The sequence below is a fragment of the Rana temporaria genome, chromosome 9 (genome assembly GCF_905171775.1).
Source record: "Rana temporaria chromosome 9, aRanTem1.1, whole genome shotgun sequence".
Classification (NCBI taxonomy): Eukaryota; Metazoa; Chordata; class Amphibia; order Anura; family Ranidae; genus Rana; species Rana temporaria.
Window position 1 is genome coordinate 105,545,969 of NC_053497.1, and position 19,617 is coordinate 105,565,585.

The 19,617-nt window shown below is 42.6% G+C and overlaps 1 protein-coding gene across 10 annotated transcripts in view; it reads right to left on the bottom strand.

Annotated features, from left to right (window-relative positions):
• VAV2 (vav guanine nucleotide exchange factor 2) overlaps positions 1-19,617 on the bottom strand; it is a 324,488-nt gene that overhangs the window by 172,610 nt on the left and 132,261 nt on the right. For all 10 annotated transcript variants that reach the window (XM_040324063.1, XM_040324064.1, XM_040324067.1 and 7 more), the window contains exon 3: positions 4,656-4,714. In XM_040324063.1, the coding sequence (XP_040179997.1) occupies positions 4,656-4,714 (59 nt within the window). The remainder of the gene's footprint in view (positions 1-4,655; positions 4,715-19,617) is intronic.

Genomic DNA, 19,617 nt, shown 5'->3' on the forward strand with positions numbered 1-19,617 from the left:
AATGTAATTTACCTACGGTGTTGTACTCAATGGATGACACACGGCACCGAGGCTGTATTTGCAATTGGTTTTAGTCCACCAATCATTGCGTTTTCTCGACTACATATACCATCATGCTTTGTGACTAGGCACGCCCCCCTGATGACGTTAACATAACGAAACGTACGTCGGAGGCAGCTTGGTCACGTGACGTACCCCCCGTGCTTTGGACTGTCGGAGAGATCGTTTGGTTAACATGTTAGCGGCGGCTTTCATTCCCCAGCGAATCCCATTATAGGAACCGCTTTGAGCGGTGACAGGTCCGCAGCCTCAGTGCCGGGTGGGCACCCCCCAATGTAAGGAGCCGTTTGGCTGTTTTTTATGTATGTTTTAATATTTTAAATTAAACGGTATCACGCTATTTGGCTTCCTGGCCTCTCTTCTTTTGCATACAATCCCGTGTGAGGTTCCTGAATCTGCAAAGTGGTCTGTCCGTATCTACATGTGTGCAGGCACAATCCTGCATAAGCTCAGTTGACCATCTTTTTCACTAAAGGGGTCAACGAGCTCTGGTAAGAGCAAAACTTTATTTAAAGCACCTTGGGTGGAATTGAAAATTACACAGAAGCGGTGGTGGCATTTCTTCTTTCACAGAATTACTGTATTATTACAATTGGACTTTGTTCATTGTTTTATTTTATTTTTTGATCATATTTGAATTCACTGTGTGTGGTTTCAAGTGCAGCTCCGACTGCAATTTGTTGGGACTTATTTTATATATATTTTTTGTTATCTATGTTGCAATTTCATTGCTAATTAGATACTTTTTCACGGCACTATACTTATTTTGTATGGGCCTAGCGCCCTCTATTTATATTCTATCATGTCCACATATCACTTGTGTTATTGAGGAGCAGCTTATAATCTATTTATATACACTTATAAATATTTTTATTTTTCTATATTTTTTTATGTTTTTTAGTTAGGCGCGGAATTTCACCATACACATTCAGAGGAGGAACCGCTGTGGGACAGGGATGACAGTTGCTTTTTAAAAATTATGATTTAAAACAAGTCGATTTAAATCACAACCCCCCTGCAGCTGGACAATGGGGGAATGCAAGCAGAGGAGAGAAAATGGTACTAGAGAGGGGAAAATGCAAAATCTGGCAAAGTAGACAGAAATACAAGGTCATTGTGCACCGCCAAGTAGATATTTTAAAGCGTCGTAGGATGAAAAATATCCTATAGGCATTTATGATTACAAATACGCTGTATATAATACAGATTTTTTCCTACATTTACATACAAACAATTGATTACACAAAAACCAATCAGGTCTCTGAACCTGAGACGCTCTGTGATTCTCCTGAATATTTGAAATCCTAACTACTGAACAACAGAATTCATGAATTTGGGACTCCCTACTGACCGATCAAACTAGTAAGCACAGATTTTTCATGTATTGGAAATTGTAAAATCTATTTAAAGTCTGAAAATTGACTTAAAGCGGAGTTCCACCAATTTTCTAAACTTTCTCTATATTCAATCTCTTTAGCTAATCCTTTTCACATTGGCATTTATTTTATTTATTTTTTCTGCCTAGAAATACCTTTTTTCTTTTATTTCTTCTTGACTTCCGCCCCTAATCGCCTCAGGGATTTGCAAGGGTTTCTGGGACATCGCTGCCGAGATCTCGCGTTATTTGCAGATCTTCTCTGATGACAGGAGAAAGGAAGGAGTGGGCGAGCAGTAGGAAACAGTCTGACAGCCCGCAGCTCTCCTTCTCCCACACGACCGCTGATGAGTTGTGCTGAGGGGGGGAGGAGGAGACGATTTGACAGCACCCGCTACCATACCTCCCAATAGCGGCGGTAGAGAAGGTCCGATGTCCGCTTCCCAAGTGCTCGTTCGGCGGCGGCGGCAGCAGCAACCCACCGCTTAAAAACTTTTTTTCCCCCAGCTGTAGCAACATTCCCGTTCGGCAGTAGCAACATCACACGTCACCCCGCTTCTCAAACGGCCTTGCTCCCATAGTGTTCCGCAGTCAATGTGGAAAAGTAGATATTGGTAAGGAGGTATGTCCGCTACAACAGGCTGACGCCCTGACATTGCTATAGCAAGCGCTGATGCACAAAAGTCTGGGAAATGAACACAGAAGGGCTTCAGATGCCCACAGCCAAAATGGAACCTGCCTACTTCCGAGATCTGTGAGTAAAAGACTATTTTTCAAGAAAGTAAAAGCGCAATAAAATATGAAATTTTAGAAATGTTAATTTACAGGGTTTGACAATTACAAATCAGACGTTCAAAAAAATTTTTTTGGGGGGGACTGGAACTCCGCTTTAAAGTTACGGCAGTTTTCCTATGGATGACTGGCATTACAGGCAGCGCCAACATTTCCATCAGAGCCTTCACCAAAGCCATTCACTCTCCCACCTCGTCGTCCCCGTTTGAGAAATTATGCAGGCCAACTGTTAAGCGATTCCTCATTCCATTTCTCTGCCATATGGGATATTGCAGTCGCTAGAGATTAGGGGGAGACCTGCTTACATAAGGGAGTGGGAGAGAGACCTGCAGCATGTGTTTACCGAGACCCAACTTGGCCACCTTTACAGTCTTACTATTCTAGCTCTGTGGACATAGAATGCAGGAAAATGGTTATAGGATACTTACTCGTTGGTATATAGTCCCCTCCAGGTCGGCTCAGATTTACCCAACTGTGTCGGATGCCTGCTGGAGGTAATGTGGACATTGGGGTACATTCATTCACAATTGGTGGGAGTGCCCCAAGTTGCAACCCTACTGGCAGGATATCTGATCCCAGGTAAAAGAAATTCTGGACATCGAATTACCCGATTTCCCATTGGAACTCCTGTTTCATGTCCCGACCATCCCTCTGAGCCACTATCGCAAGTCTGTACTGCCTCATCTTCTAAATTCAGTGAGGAAGCAGATTCCGGTTTTCTGGAAGAAACCTCAGATTCCTAGTCGAACAGACTGGACCCATGTAGTGAATGATATCATGGCTGCAGAGGAATGGATGGCGACCTGCAAGGATCGCTATAAGTTTTACGGTATGTGGGCCACCTGGATAAATTATGTTAATAAAACTGTATCGAGCCCTCAGGAGGAACAACCCCAGTCTACCTTGGCACCATGTACGGCCAAAGTTCCTCTGACCTCTAGCCACCTTGGCGTTATGATTATGTCAGATTTTTGCATCTCAAAAGCGGTACAATTATTTTGCATAGAAATTTGGCGTTTTATATTGTAGGCCTGCAATTCTTAGGAATAACACACTTAAATCTGTCCGAACAAGAGTCTAGTAGACATCCCGGGTATGATAAACTTTGAAATGCAAAATCATAAATTATAATATAAAAAAAAAACTATAAATAATTATAAAAAATAATATAATAATTATAATAAAATACATTTTACCATGATTCACTATCCCTCATTTCTGCAAGTGTTGTACTTTACCATCAATGTTTTCTAGCTGGTCTTAAACCACTTTTGACGTAAAGGGACACTTTTTGGTTGCCATAGACAATCCTAAGTTTCCAGGCAGAAGGAACAGTATATACACACACAATATAAAACTGCATGCAGGGCACTGGACAAAGCACTAGGGACAAAAAGGGACAAATGATTTCATACAGTAATGTAATCTGTAAAATTACAGTGTACTGTATGCATTATGAATTTTGTTGTTTTTGAATTTTGCCGCCAGGCTCCGCCCCCGTGCGATGCAACGCTCACAGGGAACGGATCGCAGGAAACAGAGACATCGGGCGGAGGACACAGCGGGGGGACATGGTAAGTATGTTGTACCAGGATCCTGCAATGCAATCCCGAGCTTGGGGTTACCGCTAATGGTACTGAAATTAAACCTCAAGTCACATTCAGGATTACCACCAGGGAGGTTAAGGCCACTAATGGTCTTTGAGCAGAGTGAACCTTAGTTCTCATAGCTCTTAAACCTAGTTTAACATGCTATGTTATGTTGTGTTAAACATTATGAAGTAGAGTACTGTTCTTGTTCCCCATACCTTTCCCTAACTGTTACCCCTTCCCTTCTGCCCTACCCCTCCATGTCCTTTTACCCTATCTCTCTTTCTGAATATGTCTGGATCCATGTCCCAGTTTCAGGTATTGAGTTGCCATAGACTCTAATATATGTAGGGGATGCAAGACTTTAAATTGTGAAAGTGTTCATTGGATGTAACACAGAAGATGCTTCTCCCACTGCCCACCATCTGGATAAGTTCACATTTGCACTGACTGTTACCTACTCGGACTTGTTTGTTGTTCAATTTGGTCTGTGAAGTTCTGTTTGTTTTTATGCTGCCAAATTTACATTAAAAAAAAAAAATCAGAGTCCTGAAATACAGCAGCTCTGCCTCCCGATGGTGAATCAGAAACACCAGGAAATCAGAAGCTGCATTTACCACAAGGCAGCCCATCCTATTTAAATGTGTGTTTCAGATCTCCTGTTTGTTGATGGTAGCAGCTAGGGGTGCTCTGGGTGGATTGTCCATTTCTGACTTTAGGCTAGCTCTATGTTCTGCTAAGCAGGAGAACATAACTTTGGCATTTAGCCTTTGAGACCTTTTAAAATACGGAAAGACCCCAAGCCAAGAAAGTACAATTATAAAAACAAAAATAATTACCTGTATCCAATGGATTGTGCAATGGCATGATGGGAGACTTTGGACAGTGCTGAGATCACCTGCAATATAAATAGAAAACGTAGTAAATTAGCAAAATCTCATGCATGTGCAGACAAGAAAACACATTTTAGTGGCAAATTGCTCTGTCACCAGGTGGAACTTTGCTGTTAATGGAAATGAGGGGTTGACATTGCTGACCTCTCCTGATACGATAGCTGCCATATTGATCCAATAAAAGCAAAAAACTTTTGGAGTTGGTCTCAGAACTATGCATATCACACAGTGGGTATAGAAAAGAACCACCCCTTTTAAAATAATCAAATGTTGTTGCTTTGCAGCCTGAAATGAAGACAGCCACAGTTTGTTTTAGTCACCTGTATTTACTCAGTGCAACTTATAACATCCAAGTGAAAGTCATAACACCAACATGTCAGGAAACCCCCCCCCCCCCAAAAAAAACAGAATCACTGAGTTTTAAAAAGGATCACCCCCCTTATGGGGGCGACTCGCTGCATATTTGTTCTGTGTCAGTGACTTAAAAAGTTCAGAGAGCCAGGAATCTAACAGTTTTCAGAGATTAGCAATGGCAGTGTACATATTCCTGACATGACAGGTTCCCTGCCGCAACTAGAGCTGTCCATGTATGCACTGAGATAGGAATGTCCACACTGGTCCCTTCTTCCTCAGTGCACCAACTCCCAGCCAATGTGCCTGTCACTTTGCCGGGCACATGGCCAAAGCAATTTGTATTGCAGTGGGTGCAGCCTGACAGAGACTAGTTCCCCATTAGGTCCACTTCACCTATGATTGACAGAGCATGGCAAAGGGGAGATCCATAGCTGTTATGCAGTCCAATAGCAGTCGTTGAACCCATCCACTGATGTGCGCTATCAAAAGGTAAATCAGACCTAATGGGCTTCTAGTATCTCAGTTCCCCATTAGACTGCACTCACCCAGTGACAAGTCATTTAAAAAAAAAATGATCATTGCTCATATCTGGATATGGACATCCTCTGCATCTCTTTTCACATGTATCTGAATGGAGCCAAGGACACAGCACTGCACGGGGAAGCTTTCACATGCATGGAAGCTTCCCAGCGCAAGCACTGCCTGCTCTGAACACTGTGTCTGTACGGTGTATGGCAATCACCAAATTCACCAGGACCGCATGACAGACAATTAAGCTGGCTAATTGAAATGAGAATTTTAACTTGTAGCACCATTACCTATATTAGACTTCATTTGTGCCTATTTTTTTGTATGATTTATACGGTTTGCTGATTGTGGTGCAGAGTCAAGCAAGAGGGGAGTGCAGTAGGTATTACTTGGGAGGAAGTAACAAAATCAACGATTCAGCATTTGACAAATATTCAAAGCCAGGTATGGCTGGTAAAAGTGGCACTAGCAGGTAATATAAATGCCAATCAATATAAATTGTTATTACTTTGATCCAACTTTCTCACTAAATAATTCAGATATCTGAGAAACAGAGGCTAAAGAAATTTGACTGGGCATAATCAAAGCAGCAACTTTTCTGACAAGTGCCCAGTGGTGTCCCCCTCCTCCCGTGGCTCAAACGCCCCATGGGAGGCCCAAGCAATCTGAACAAAGCTGGAATCTGCTTTGATCAGGGCTCGGATCTAGTAACCAGGAAGCAATGTCATGACATCACTTTTAGCTTACTAGAGCCTCAAAAGGCACCATAATGGAGTTTTGAATGCTTAAGTGCAAAGGAGGGATTTGGGGTCTTCTAGAACTTTTTTTTTTTTTTTTAAAAAGGGACAGTGCTCGTGCGCTGAGGTGAATGCATACGCAAGTCACGCCCACAAATGTTAATATGTGAGGTATCGTCATGATTGCTAGAGCAATAATTCTAGCACTAGACCTCCTCCAACTATAAACTGGTAACCGTTAAAAGTGTTTAAAGCGTCACCTATGGAGATTTTTAAGTACTGTAGCTTGTCGCCATTCCACGGGTGTGCGCAATTTTAAAACATAACATCTTAGGTATCCATTTACTTAGCATATCATCTTTCATAAATAGAAGGGTGTATATTAGCGGCCTACAATACACCACTCAGCTCCAACTAAGTCCTACGGCTCTCCAGCGGTACAAACACTAATATATAAACTTTCTGGAGGGGGCGGAGCTAGTGGCCAACATGTAAGCAGCCCTGTGAAGGAGCTCCTGCCGGGACGACTTATCCTGCTGATATCCTGAGTGTCAGTAAAACGGATCCTGCACAGCACCGGCACCCTTACACTACCTGGACATGGCAGATCATCGGGATATGGGGAAGTACGGGCCGGCACCCATGGAATCTGCTGCGGAACGCCTGTCCCGCTATGCTCGGGGATCCTAAGATGGCGATGGCCACGAACCTCCCACTCATTCTGGCAAGGTAAGCCCGTTCCCCAGCAGATCTAAGGGGCTGAGAAGAGGCTTCTCCCTGGACAGACTGTCCCACAAAGATCTTAGGGAAATGGCGCCAGCAGAGGGGGAAGGGGAGCCTTCTCTGAAGCAAATTATGGAAGCCATATACACTTGCCAAACCACATTGACTGAGCATATTGATGGGATAAGGGCAGAAAAGTCATTCCTAATGCAAGATGTACAGACCATTAGAGAAAAGGCCTCAGAAGCTGAGCAAAGGATTAGTGATTTGGAGGATGTAGTCCGCCCATTAGAAAGCAAGGTGCAGACTATGCACAGAGAAGTGAATGCTCATACTGACAAGTTGGGAGACATGGAAAACAGACAAAGGAGGAACAATGTTCCCTTTGTAGGTTTCCCTGAAAAAGCAGAGGGTAAACGGCATGAAGATTTTCTATGAACTGTGGCTTAGGGATAACATGGCGGACACCACATTTTCACAATTGTTCGCCATAGAAAAGGCCCATAGGATCCCATCTAAACCTCCTCCTCCTGGCTCACACCCTCGCCCGATGATAGCCCGTATCCTACACTTCAGGGATAGAGAAAACATCCTCCGCGCAGCTCATACCACGGGAGACCTACAATATAATAGGAATCGCATTTCTATATATTCTGATTTTACGGCTGCCACACATGTGAAAAAAAGACTCACTTACAATTGGCATACAGTATGTTGTACCCAGTAAAATTGAGTCGTAGACAAGGGCAAAGTTTTCTTCTTTAACACCCCTCTTGAGGCTTCACGATGGCTAAATACTAAGGGGTGGCCTAGCCCTGCGGCTCACCGCTGAGTAAGTGGTGCATCATTTACTCTATTATTCTATTTATGTGAAGTAAGCCCTGTATGCACTTTCCTGTTCTCCAATGCTGCTGGGGCTACATGTTTGATTATCTGAAACTCTATTTCTACTGCGAGATATCCTGCGCAGATCTACACATGGACTAAACACAATTCCTGCAACTTTCATAAGTGAACAATTGTCCCTGGAACCTTTTTTGGTTCATAGTTTGACAGACTATATATATTTTTTTCTTTCTTTTCTCAGTTTTCATCTTATTCTTATTTGTTTTTCTTTTTTGGTACTCTACTCCTTTGTCCTTGAGGGATGCAAAAGAAGTGATTCCTACTGTGTTTTTTTTTATGGACGCTGCCTAGTTCCGCCAGGGCATGCTGCCTATTGATATGCGGCATCTGTTCTATTGCTAAAAAGACCTGTGACCCCCCGAGGTTGTTTACATTTTACAGTTATGGGATTCAGGCACACAACAAGTTGGGGCTGTGTGCAGGGTGGGAAGGGAGGGGTTAATGCGTTTTACTGGATTGTGCTGTGTGCTGCTGCCATTCTCGGTTCTGATCCTTGCAGAGTGGATACGCTGTTTGGCAGTGATGCCCATGATGTCCCAACACTATACTGTCTTTGTTTAGTAACAATCTGTATGATAACTGACCTCCATTTTCCACACTTCCTGCCCATGAGTGGGCAGTCCGCTCCCTCACAGCAGCAGTTAGCCTCCCTGATTTTATTTCAGGTGTAAACTGAAAAAAAAAAAAAATCACCAGCTTTATACATCAGCAGCCTTACCTGTGCTCTTTTGGAGGGGGACCTTTGTAGCAGAAAGGCTTTTACTCACAGGTGGCAGCTTGATGAGATCAAGAGCTGGGACTCTAATGTATACCTGGCCTTTTCCTCACTTTGGTTGTTACTCTCAGGAGCCCCATGTTATGAGCATAAATGCTAATCTAATCTATACTTTACAATAGGTCCTGAACCTGCAGGCAATTTTCTCTTAAACTGGCCAAAGGCTGCCTGGTTTATTTTGCGGAATGAAAAAAAAAAAAAAAAAAAAAAGATCCCTCCATCCACACAAACAAGGTGGATTGAGTTCTCCCAGCATGGCCATTGTATTCTGACAGTGGGACTTGCTGCTGTCAGAATACACTGATCTTCGGCTGCACATACAAATTTTTACAGCTTGTCCCTTTGACGATTGCCGTCGGTATCCCCACTGGAAAGACTCCCCGAACGTCTTACTCCTTTGACCACAGAGAATGTGAGAGGACACTAATAATAATCTTTATAATTTGCACACATTAATGCTAAAGCTGTTTATCAAAAAACATTTTAGCTTCTCAGCAGGACATTCAGCCATAGTGGGTGGAGTTTTCTCATTACAGAGAGCGGGTAAAGACTGAGAACAAGCTAATTAATGTAATAAACCACAATCTCAGGAGACAGCGAGATTTAAATATGTAGAGTAACTAATACTTGTAATTAATAAGAGTCAGAACACTTTATTAACCCTCCAACATCCTGTCTCATAGTGTTGTTATAATATGGGCTGAGATAGCAGGGATGTGCTATCAATACATTCTAAAACATCTTAGAAGTATGAAGAACGGTCACATTACAAACCAGAACATTTTTTTGGGATAATCCTCAAACCATTATTGAGAAAATAAACGTATTTTACATTATCTCCAAATTCGCATAAAATAAAATCTTTGTGTGTGTTTGCGTATGTCTACACTTCAGACCTAAACTGTGCTGAGCTCAGCCAAAGAAGAAAATATAAACATTGGCCATTTCACCCATCTGTTGGTTGTCACAGATGGACACTGTTGCACTGTGCCCCCCCCCCCCCAATTTTGGGCATAACAGAATAAGCCCCACACAGATGACCCATTTACTAGAGAGAAAGGAATCCCTTCAAAGGCGGAATCATGGCTGGATGTCTTGGAAGACAAATATGCTGAATGGCTGGAGGGCGGATGACCCCCTGGCAGTTGTGAACAGGCATACATTATACATGAGGACGCATCACACCAGATTACTGTACCACTCAATCGCACAACACTCATTTTATGCTTTTTAAAGTCATGGAGGATAAAAAATGACCTGCAGAGACGCAGCAAAACCGGCGTTCATGGGGCGTCCGGAGAAACAAGCTCATTTAACATGAAAGTCTCAACACTGTTTCTATTTCAGACACATACTGTGTAAATATAACACATTAAAAGGATTTTAATACATGCAATTTGAGGAGGTTTGTGTCCTTTTCTACCAGCAAACAGCAGAGGAGAAGCTGCAAACCATGCAGTGAATACAGGAAGGTAATGAAAGCTGTTCAGCAGATAGGCAGCAATTGCAGCATGAAAAATAAATTATAAAATAAACTTATATTGGAGTGTAAGTGTAGCCCCCTGGTCATAAATTGGAACTATAATGTAATCTTTTTGTTTTTTGAATGGGCTGTAGACAGCTCAGAGTGATTGAAAAAAGAGGGGAATCTTCAGCGCTAGCCAAGTGAGCTTAAAAGGGTGAAAGAGAAAGGTTCCCCAGTTGGGCTTTTAAGCAGCGATGTAGAAAAAATTGAATAAATTGTAGATGTAAAAAATAGTATTTATTACAGAGAATCTCGGATACCACAATGAGTAAAAGAAATTGTATAGAAGACAAGTACAGTAGTAAAAAAAATCATCACATTTCTAGATGCAGTAAACAAATAGTTACACATGACATTAATTTCATGTTGGTGTACAATGTTAAGCTCCGACGCGTTTCGACCAGTTGGGCCTCTTCAGGGGGACAAGATTTCTAAAAAATTAATTACATAGGTTCAAAATAGATGAAGGAGAACATGTCAGCATACATCACATTGAATCTGCCATAGTAATATAGTTACCGCTAAAACAAGGAATCAAGGATAATTGGAGCTGCTGGATAATCCGGAGGGGCCTAGGCTGCCCCTATCCACCCAAAGGCGGAAAGCCCACCCAAAATATATTGGCAATTAGTACCTGCCTCTAGCCCTCTTACTACCCTACTACCATATTATACCACTACACATATAGTTTAGCTGTCACTTTGGCAGCTATGCTCTGAACTAACCTATTTAAATATATTTTTCCCAACTAACTATAACTATGGTTATCGTGGGTGTTCTTCGCAGGCGCCAGCTCCTCCATCGCCTAGAGGGTGTCCTTAATGAGGCTCCTTGCAAGCTCTTTTGGGTGGGCTTTCCGCCTTTGGGTGAATAGGGGCAGCCTAGGCCCCTCCGGATTATCCAGCGGCGACCATTATCCTTGATTCCTTGTTTTAGCGGTAACTATATTACTATGGCAGATTCAATGTGATGTATGCTGACATGTTCTCTTTCATCTATTTTGAACCTATGTAATTAATTTTTTAGAAACCTTGTCCCCCTAAAGAGACCCAACTGGTCGAAACGCGTCGGGGCTCAACATTGTACACCAACATGAAATTAATGTCATGTATAACTATTTATGTTTACTGCATCTAGGAATGTGATGATTTTTTTACTACTGTACTTGTCTTCTATACAATTTCTTTTACTCATTGTGGTATCCGGGATTCTCGGGAATAAATACTATTTTTTACATCTACAATTTATTCCATTTTTTCTACATCACTGCCTAAAAGCCCAACTGGGGAACCTTTCGCTTTAATGCAATTTTGGGGCGAGCAGCTCTTCCATCTCCTCTTTTATGTGTCTTTTTCATACAGTGAGCTTAAAAGAGGAGATCTACAAACAAGGGCAAAGGGAAATGGTGCATAAACATAAGTGAAAATGTTGCTAAAATCTAAAAGTGTACAAATCACTAAAGATTGCAGAATAATAAATGAATGATGAGCGCAATCTCAAACACACCAATTGCGCATATAAAACGCTGCTCCAATGAGCAATGAATAAACCTAAACGTGTCTTCAACAATAAAGTGCTAGTGCAAAAACACAGACACACAGTCCATACCAAAAAACAATAGATGCTGTGAAAAAGTGAATAAAGTGAGCTTGCAAACAAACAAGCAGCCACAGAAAAAACTTCAAAACTGTGAAAGAGAAGTCCAAACTAGTGATTACAATAGCTGAAAAATCTTCAAATACTTCCATCCATAAACAGGTTTCAAATGTAGATCTTCAGGATAGCTGGGCTCACAGAGCGCTTACCTCAATAAATAGATCAGACAGATTTGAATGGCTAAACCCCAACTTCATGAACAGCTGATGTCCTCCGTGTATATCTTCCTGATAGTAACAGGTAACTGTAGCGGTCTTCAAAAAAATGGAGGCTCTCGGTGGGGACAGATGGTCATCAGGCAGGTAGAAGCAAAGAAAAGAGAACTCCCATGGTGAAGAAAGCATGAACATTACTAGTAATGAACATTACTTCACCATGGGAGTTCTCTTTTCTTTGCTTCTACCTGCCTGATGACCATCTGTCCCCACCGAGAGCCTCCATTTTTTTGAAGACCGCTACAGTTACCTGTTACTATCAGGAAGATATACACGAAGGACATCAGCTGTTCATGAAGTTGGGGTTTAGCCATTCAAATCTGTCTGATCTATTTAAGGTAAGCGCTCTGTGAGCCCAGCTATCCTGAAGATCTACATTTGAAGCCTGTTTATGGATGGAAGTATTTGAAGATTTTTCAGCTATTGTATTCACTAGTTTGGACTTCTCTTTCAAAACATAGCAGAATGTGGAGGTGAAATATGAGAGGGGCCTGGCAGCGGTTGCATCCAATGAGTCTATTGATTTCTTGCAGAGAGAAACAAATTGATCTGGGGGAATCGTGGAGCGCTTTGATGTCACAGCTCCCCTTGAGCATCACTATCCCCAGCTGACATCAATACTTCATTACACAAACATTTTCCCTTCCTCTCCCTCTGTCACTGGCCGGGAATGTGGCATTGTGGTGTATCTGAGCTGAAAACAGCTTGATCATCACAGGCCATAGAGTTATTTAAAAGTAAATTTCAGGACCCGAATGACCCCACAGACATGCCTGAGAGTAGCTGTGTGTGACTTATACTAATGATGAATTGTAACGGAGCAAGGCCCCTTCTTCGGGGTCTCGACCCAAAGTCATTACAACTATTTTAGCTGCTAGCAGACCCCTCTGAAATCGGTGCTGCTCATAAATATGACAGATGAATTAGGAGGGCCTTATAGTACATGGGATCATTCTTTGTGCTGCCTGCTTGCGATGCAGATCCCTTAAAGACTTTTCTTGTGCAAAACAAATATTTTTAGATGTCTCATAACGCTTCTTTGTTGCAGCTCTTTGCCCTTCTTGTGCTGGCCATACACAATATACGAAAAATTGGTTAAGCCCATTTTCGAATAACGAAATCACGTAATGACCAAATTTTGATCAATAAATCATTCAATGGACATAAATAAATCAGTTTTTGTTAATTTTGCCACATAGTGCAAATAGTTCGGACGAGAAACACATTACCCTTTCAGTTTTTTTGTCTCAAAAATGTCACAACCGATTAGTGCCCATTAACTGGTCGAAAAACGAACACTGTCCAAATGACAGATTTTAAAAAATAAAAATAAAATCGTCTAGTGTATGGGCACCATTAGACATCACAGGCTGATATTTGCATCTATTTCAAATGTAGGTGAAAATGAGTCACGGTAGCGGACAATTTACACAGCGATTTACATACATATAATACATTCACGCAGGGCAGCCATCAGGGGGGTACAGGCATTACACCTGTAAGGGGCCTGAATGTTCCCAGGGGCCCAGCCGCCCCCCTTCTCAGTTCGCGGAGGAGAGAAGAAAACTTTAATTTCTGTAGTGCCCCCTCCCAGGTCGTGGTGAGGAGAGGAGAGAAAAAAACTTTCAGTTTGCAGCCGGAAGAGGTAAGTGAGATGCCAGTGTCATTTTCGGCAACCCCAGCCCCGCCGGTTCTCAATTCGCGGCATTACCCCCCCCCCCCCTCGATTCTAAATTCGCGGAAGCACCCCCCCGTTCTCAATTCACGGCAGCACCCCCCCCGGTTCTCAATTCGCGGCAACACCCCTCCGTGGTTCTTAATTCGTGGCAGCACCCCCCCCCCCAGTTCTCTGCTCCAGGGGGGCCATACCTGAAGCTGTGGGAGGGGCCCCAACATTTCTGATGGCTGCCCTGCATTCACATCAGGCCCTACCCTCAAGGAGCTTACAATCTAAGGTCCCCAACTCATATTTGTGCATAGTAGGGGTAATTTAGACAGAATCCAATTAACCTACCAGCATGTCTTTGGAGTGTGGCAGGAAACCAGAGTACCCAGAGGAAACCCACGCAGGCACAGGGAGAACATGAAAACTCCAGGCAGGTGGTGTTGTGGTTGGGATTCAAACCAGCAAACCTTTTTACTGCTAGACGAAAGTGCTAACCACTACACCACTGTGTCACCCAATAAATTAGTTTGTAAATAATCATTTGGCTCAATGGCTCCATCAGGAGTACAAACAAGTTATGAATGGATGCTAAATAAGCAAACAGCAGCAACATCTTCTTAAAGGCTAAAGAAAACTTGATTTGCAATTTCATTCACAAAATTTCTGGCTTTACAAGGGGCAATTTTATTCGATTTCCGTTTACTTTAATTACAAATCATTTAAAAGGCACTCAAGCAGTACACATAGCAACCTTTTCAAAAAAGTAACTTTCCCCTGCAGCGCCCCCAGAAGTAAAGCCTTTCCGTTCTCATGGAGCTTTATTAAAATTCCAGAAAGGCCACAAAAACACCCAATTTGCCGTTTTCTGCTAGAACAGAACTTGTCAAAGGCAAAACATCCAAAAGAATTAAAAGTCGAACTTCAAACCAACTTTTTTTTAAATTGTAGGTAGACTTAGAAACAGGAAATATTTTGGCCTTTTCTTATGGTTTGCAGGTCTCCATTGGTGAGAATCAACCTTACTTCCTATCCTTGAGTGAGCATTCTGCTGGGACACCCTGGAAAGCAGCAGCACTTGATTGGGGGGTTGGAGAGTTTAGCACATTGCACTTTTGGAGCACATTTGGATGAACTTTTTGATTGCCCATTCTTTTATGCACTTTATGACATAAGTTGCACTTACCTTCAAAGTAATTTGCCACGTTCTTTTATTTTAAGTTTATTTATTTAATAATAATTATTATTATTATTGCAGGGGGCACTTTGATATCACAATTCAATATTAGGCTATAGGTAGCGCTGCTCTCATTAGAACTGTTTAATCATTATTAGTGCAAGCACAGGATCACATTGAGTGGCAGCTGGGTTTGTTTGTAGCATTCTTTGGGGTTTTATACTGTGGACAACATATAAAGATTTATAAAAGTGTTCTCTCTTCAGGTTACATTTTATGCACTCTTGAATTATTAGTGTCAAGATCCATTCACTTGCAGTATGGAATTTTATTAAAACTTGCGCTTCGCCTTACTTCTTCCTACCTCTCTTATATGGTTATATGTCAATATAGTTATTTTTATTCTCTTCTCACGTCAACTGCCATGACACTATGTTGGAATACTTAATCTTGATAGCTTAATACATGTATAAAAATGTCATAACATCTTTATGGAACAAAAGGAATAGGGAACCGACCACTAATTTTAGGGATATGTGATGGTAGCAAGACTTACAGAATCATACATACAATATTGTCACAGTACAGTTTGAAAGACAAACTTAATTTATTTAAATTATTATCTTTGGTGTCCAATGGGATGCTTCAATAATTAGCATTTCAATTTAACACCTCTTGCCTGACTCTTGATCGCTGTTTTCCGAAATGACATCACTGACAAAACATCCCCTTCAAATTGTTCTAAAATGTGGCTGTACCCCGGAATTACTCGCCGACACCCTGTACTCAGCTTCTGGTAGCCTCCCACACCCAGGAACAAAACGCGCAATTGTCCCAAGATTCTGCTGTCTGTTCAGGGAGGGAAACGAGACGTGTTAACATCTATTTGAGCTGTCGTGGATTTTGAGCTACACATATATAGAGCAGCTTTTAGAAAATGTTGTGTAATTACTGTTTATTAAAACAGACCTTGAGGCCGGGTTCACACTGGTACGACAAATGCTCCGACATTGGGAGTTCATGTCGTATGTGTAAAAATCAATGTTTCCCTATGAGAGCCGCCTTAACTGGTCCGACACAAGTCAGTCCGACTTTGAAAATGCTCCCTGCACTACTTTGGTCCGACTTTGATCCTACTTCAGCTCATTGAATATCATTGACGTTGGATCAAAGTCGGAACACAGTCTTGCATGATCCGACTTTGGCATGCGACTTGTGCTCTGCTGATCTTGAGGGGGAACTCCACGCCAAAAATTCTAAATAAAAAAATGGCATGGGTTCCCCCTCCAAGAGCATACCAGGCCCTTGTATCTGGTATGGATTTTAAGGGGAACCCCCTACGTCGGAAAAACAGTGTGGGCCCCCCCCCAAAATCCATACCAGGCCCGGCCGGTCAGGAAAGGGGGTGGGGACGAGCGAGCGCCCCCCCTGGACCGTACCAGGCCACATGCCCTCAACATTTGGGGTTGGTGCTTTGGGGAAGGAGGTTCTCTGCGGCCCCCCCACCCCAAAGCATCCTTGTCCCCATGTTGATGAGGACAAGGGCCTCTTCCCAACAACCCTGGCCATTGGTTGTCGGGGTCTGCAGGTGGGGGGCTTATCGAAATCCCCCTTTAATAAGGGGGTCCCCAGATCCCGGCCCCCCCACACTACATCGTACCCCTACCCATTCACCAGGGGGAAAAAAAGTGTCAATAAAAATAAAAATAAAACTAGACAGGTCGTTAAAGTAACCTCCGGGAGTCTTCTTCGACTTTGGTGGTCTCTTCTGACTTCTCCGCTCTCTCCGGTGCCTTCTCCGTGCTCTCAGGATCTTCTCCCGCTCTCCGGTGCCCTCTGCCAGGCTCCTCCATTATCTTCTGCCAGCTCTTTTACTAGCGTTGGTCCGGTCTTCTCAGTTGTCTTCTTCCCTCTTTGACGCAATGGATGTCGTGTCGCACTAGTGTGAACCCGGCCTCACACTGATACTACACTACAGTCATACGACTTTCATCCCACTTTGCTCTGCGACATCGGTCTTGCATTGGTCCGACATCCATCCGACTTGAATGAACAGCATACTACTTTGATCCAACTTTGATAGTCAGACTTGTCTTTTGACCAATCAAAACCATCCCAGTGTGAGATAAATTGCTTTTACTGCTGCTGTTCTCACCATATCGGATGTCAAAAGTTGGATGTTAAGGACAAGGATCCTACTTTGATCTGAATTCCATGATATTCAATAGGCTGAAGTAAGATCAAAGTCAGACCAAAGTAGTACAGGGAGCATTTTCAAAGTCGGACCAGTTAAGACGGCTCCCAAAGGGAAACATTGGTTTTTCTCGCATTAGCTCCCAATGTCGGAGCGTTTGTCACATCAGTCTGAACCCAGCCTTACTGTAATGAAGCACAGTTAACCCTTTTACCCCCTTTAGCTGCAATGCAAAAGCAAGTTGGATGTTAAGGACAAGGATCCTACTTTGATCTGAATTCCATGATATTCAATAGGCTGAAGTAAGATCAAAGTCAGACCAAAGTAGTACAGGGAGCATTTTCAAAGTCGGACCAGTTAAGACGGCTCCCAAAGGGAAACATTGTTTTTTCTCGCATTAGCTCCCAATGTCGGAGCGTTTGTCACATCAGTCTGAACCCAGCCTTACTGTAATGAAGCACAGTTAACCCTTTTACCCCCTTTAGCTGCAATGCAAAAGCAACATACAAATATAATGCCTTCTACCCTTACAAGCTGTGTGCATGTGTCTTCCACGCTTCATTACACAATTTCCTGGCAGAAATTGTGGATTTTTTTTGGCAGTAATATTGAAAAAATTACTGATCATGCCAAAAAACTGTCTTTTATTTAAGGATAGCAATCACATGAAGCCATTTATTATCACATAGTTTTTTTGGATCCTTTTTAAAATTATGATAAACAGAAATCACCCAAATGGCCCTGATAAAAAGTTTACATACCCTGGAATGTTTGGCCTTGGTACAGACACAGAAGGTGGCACACACAGGTTAAAATGGAAAGTAAAGGTTAATTTACTACATTTTATTACAATTAGTGTATGTGTATAAATAGTCAATGAGTTTGTTAGCGCTCACGTGGATGCACTAAGCAGGCTAGACACGGAGCCATGAGGAGGTAGAAAAGAACAGTCAATAGACCTGCTTAACCACTTGCCGTCGCCGCACCGTCATAATACGTCCACAAGGTGGCTCTCCTAGGCGAGATCACGTATTATGATGTCCTACCTTTTAGCCGCCACTAGGGGCGCACGCGCGCCGCCGGAGGCGCGCGCACGCGCCCCCCGCTCGCCCCCGACTCCCGTGCGTGTGCCCGGCGGGCGCGATCGCCGCCGGGCACACGCGATCGCTCGGTACAGAGCGGGGAACGGGAGCTGTGTGTGTAAACACACAGCTCTCGTTCCTGTCAGCAGGGGAAATGCTTTTCTTCGGTTCATACACTGTATGAACCGAGGATCAGTGTTTCCCCTAGTGAGGCCACCCCCCCCCCCCCCCCACAGTAAGAACACACCCAGGCATACTTAACCCCTTCCCCGCCCCCTAGTGTTAACCCCTTCACTGCCAGTGGCATTTTTATAGTAATCTAATGCATTTTTATAGCACTGATCGCTATAAAAATGCCAATGGTCCCAAAAATGTGTCAAAAATGTCCGAAGTGTCCGCCATAATGTCGCAATACCAAAAAAAAAAAATCGCTGATCGCCGCCATTACTAGTAAAAAAAATATTAATAAAAATGCCATAAAAATACCCCCTATTTTGTAAACGCTATAACTTTTGCGCAAACCAATCAATAAACGCTTATTGCAATTTTTTTTTACGAAAAATATGTAGAAGAATACGTATCGGCCTAAACTGAGGAAAAAAAATGTTTTTTTATATATTTTTGGGGGATATTTATTACAGCAAAAAGTAAAAAATATTCATTTTTTTCAAAATTGTCGTTCTATTTTTGTTTATAGCGCAAAAAATAAAAACCGCAGAGGTGATCAAATACCACCAAAAGAAAGCTCTATTTGTGGGAAAAAAAGGACGCCAATTTTGTTTGGGAGCCACGTCGCACGACCGCGCAATTGTCTGTTAAAGCGACGCAGTCCCGAATCGCAAAAAGTACTCTGGTCTTTGGGCAGCAATATGGTCCGGGGGGTAAGTGGTTAAAAAGGTAATAAAACTTTACAAAGATGGAAAAGGATATAAAAAGATATCCAAAGCCTTGAATATGCCAGTCAGTACTGTCTAATCACTTATTAAGAAGTGGAAAATTAGAGGCTCTTTCGATACCAAGCCAAGGTCAGAGGTAGACCAAGAAAGATTGCAGCCACAACTGACAGAAGAATTGTTTAGGATACAAAAAAAAAACCCACAGATAATCGCAGGAGAAATACAGGCTGCTCTCCAAAAAGACGGTGTGGTTGTTTTTAAGGAGCACAATTCAACGATACTTGAACAAAAAAAGAGCTGCATGATAGAGCTGCCAGAAGGAAGCCTTTACTGCGCCAATGCCGCAAAAAAACAATGAGGCTCGTCAAGGTGGTGTTGGGCATATTTTTTAACCAGGCTTTGTTTGTGGAACTTGTACAGTAAAGGCTTCTTTCTGGCAACTTGACCATGCACTTTTTTTGTTCAAGTATCATCGTA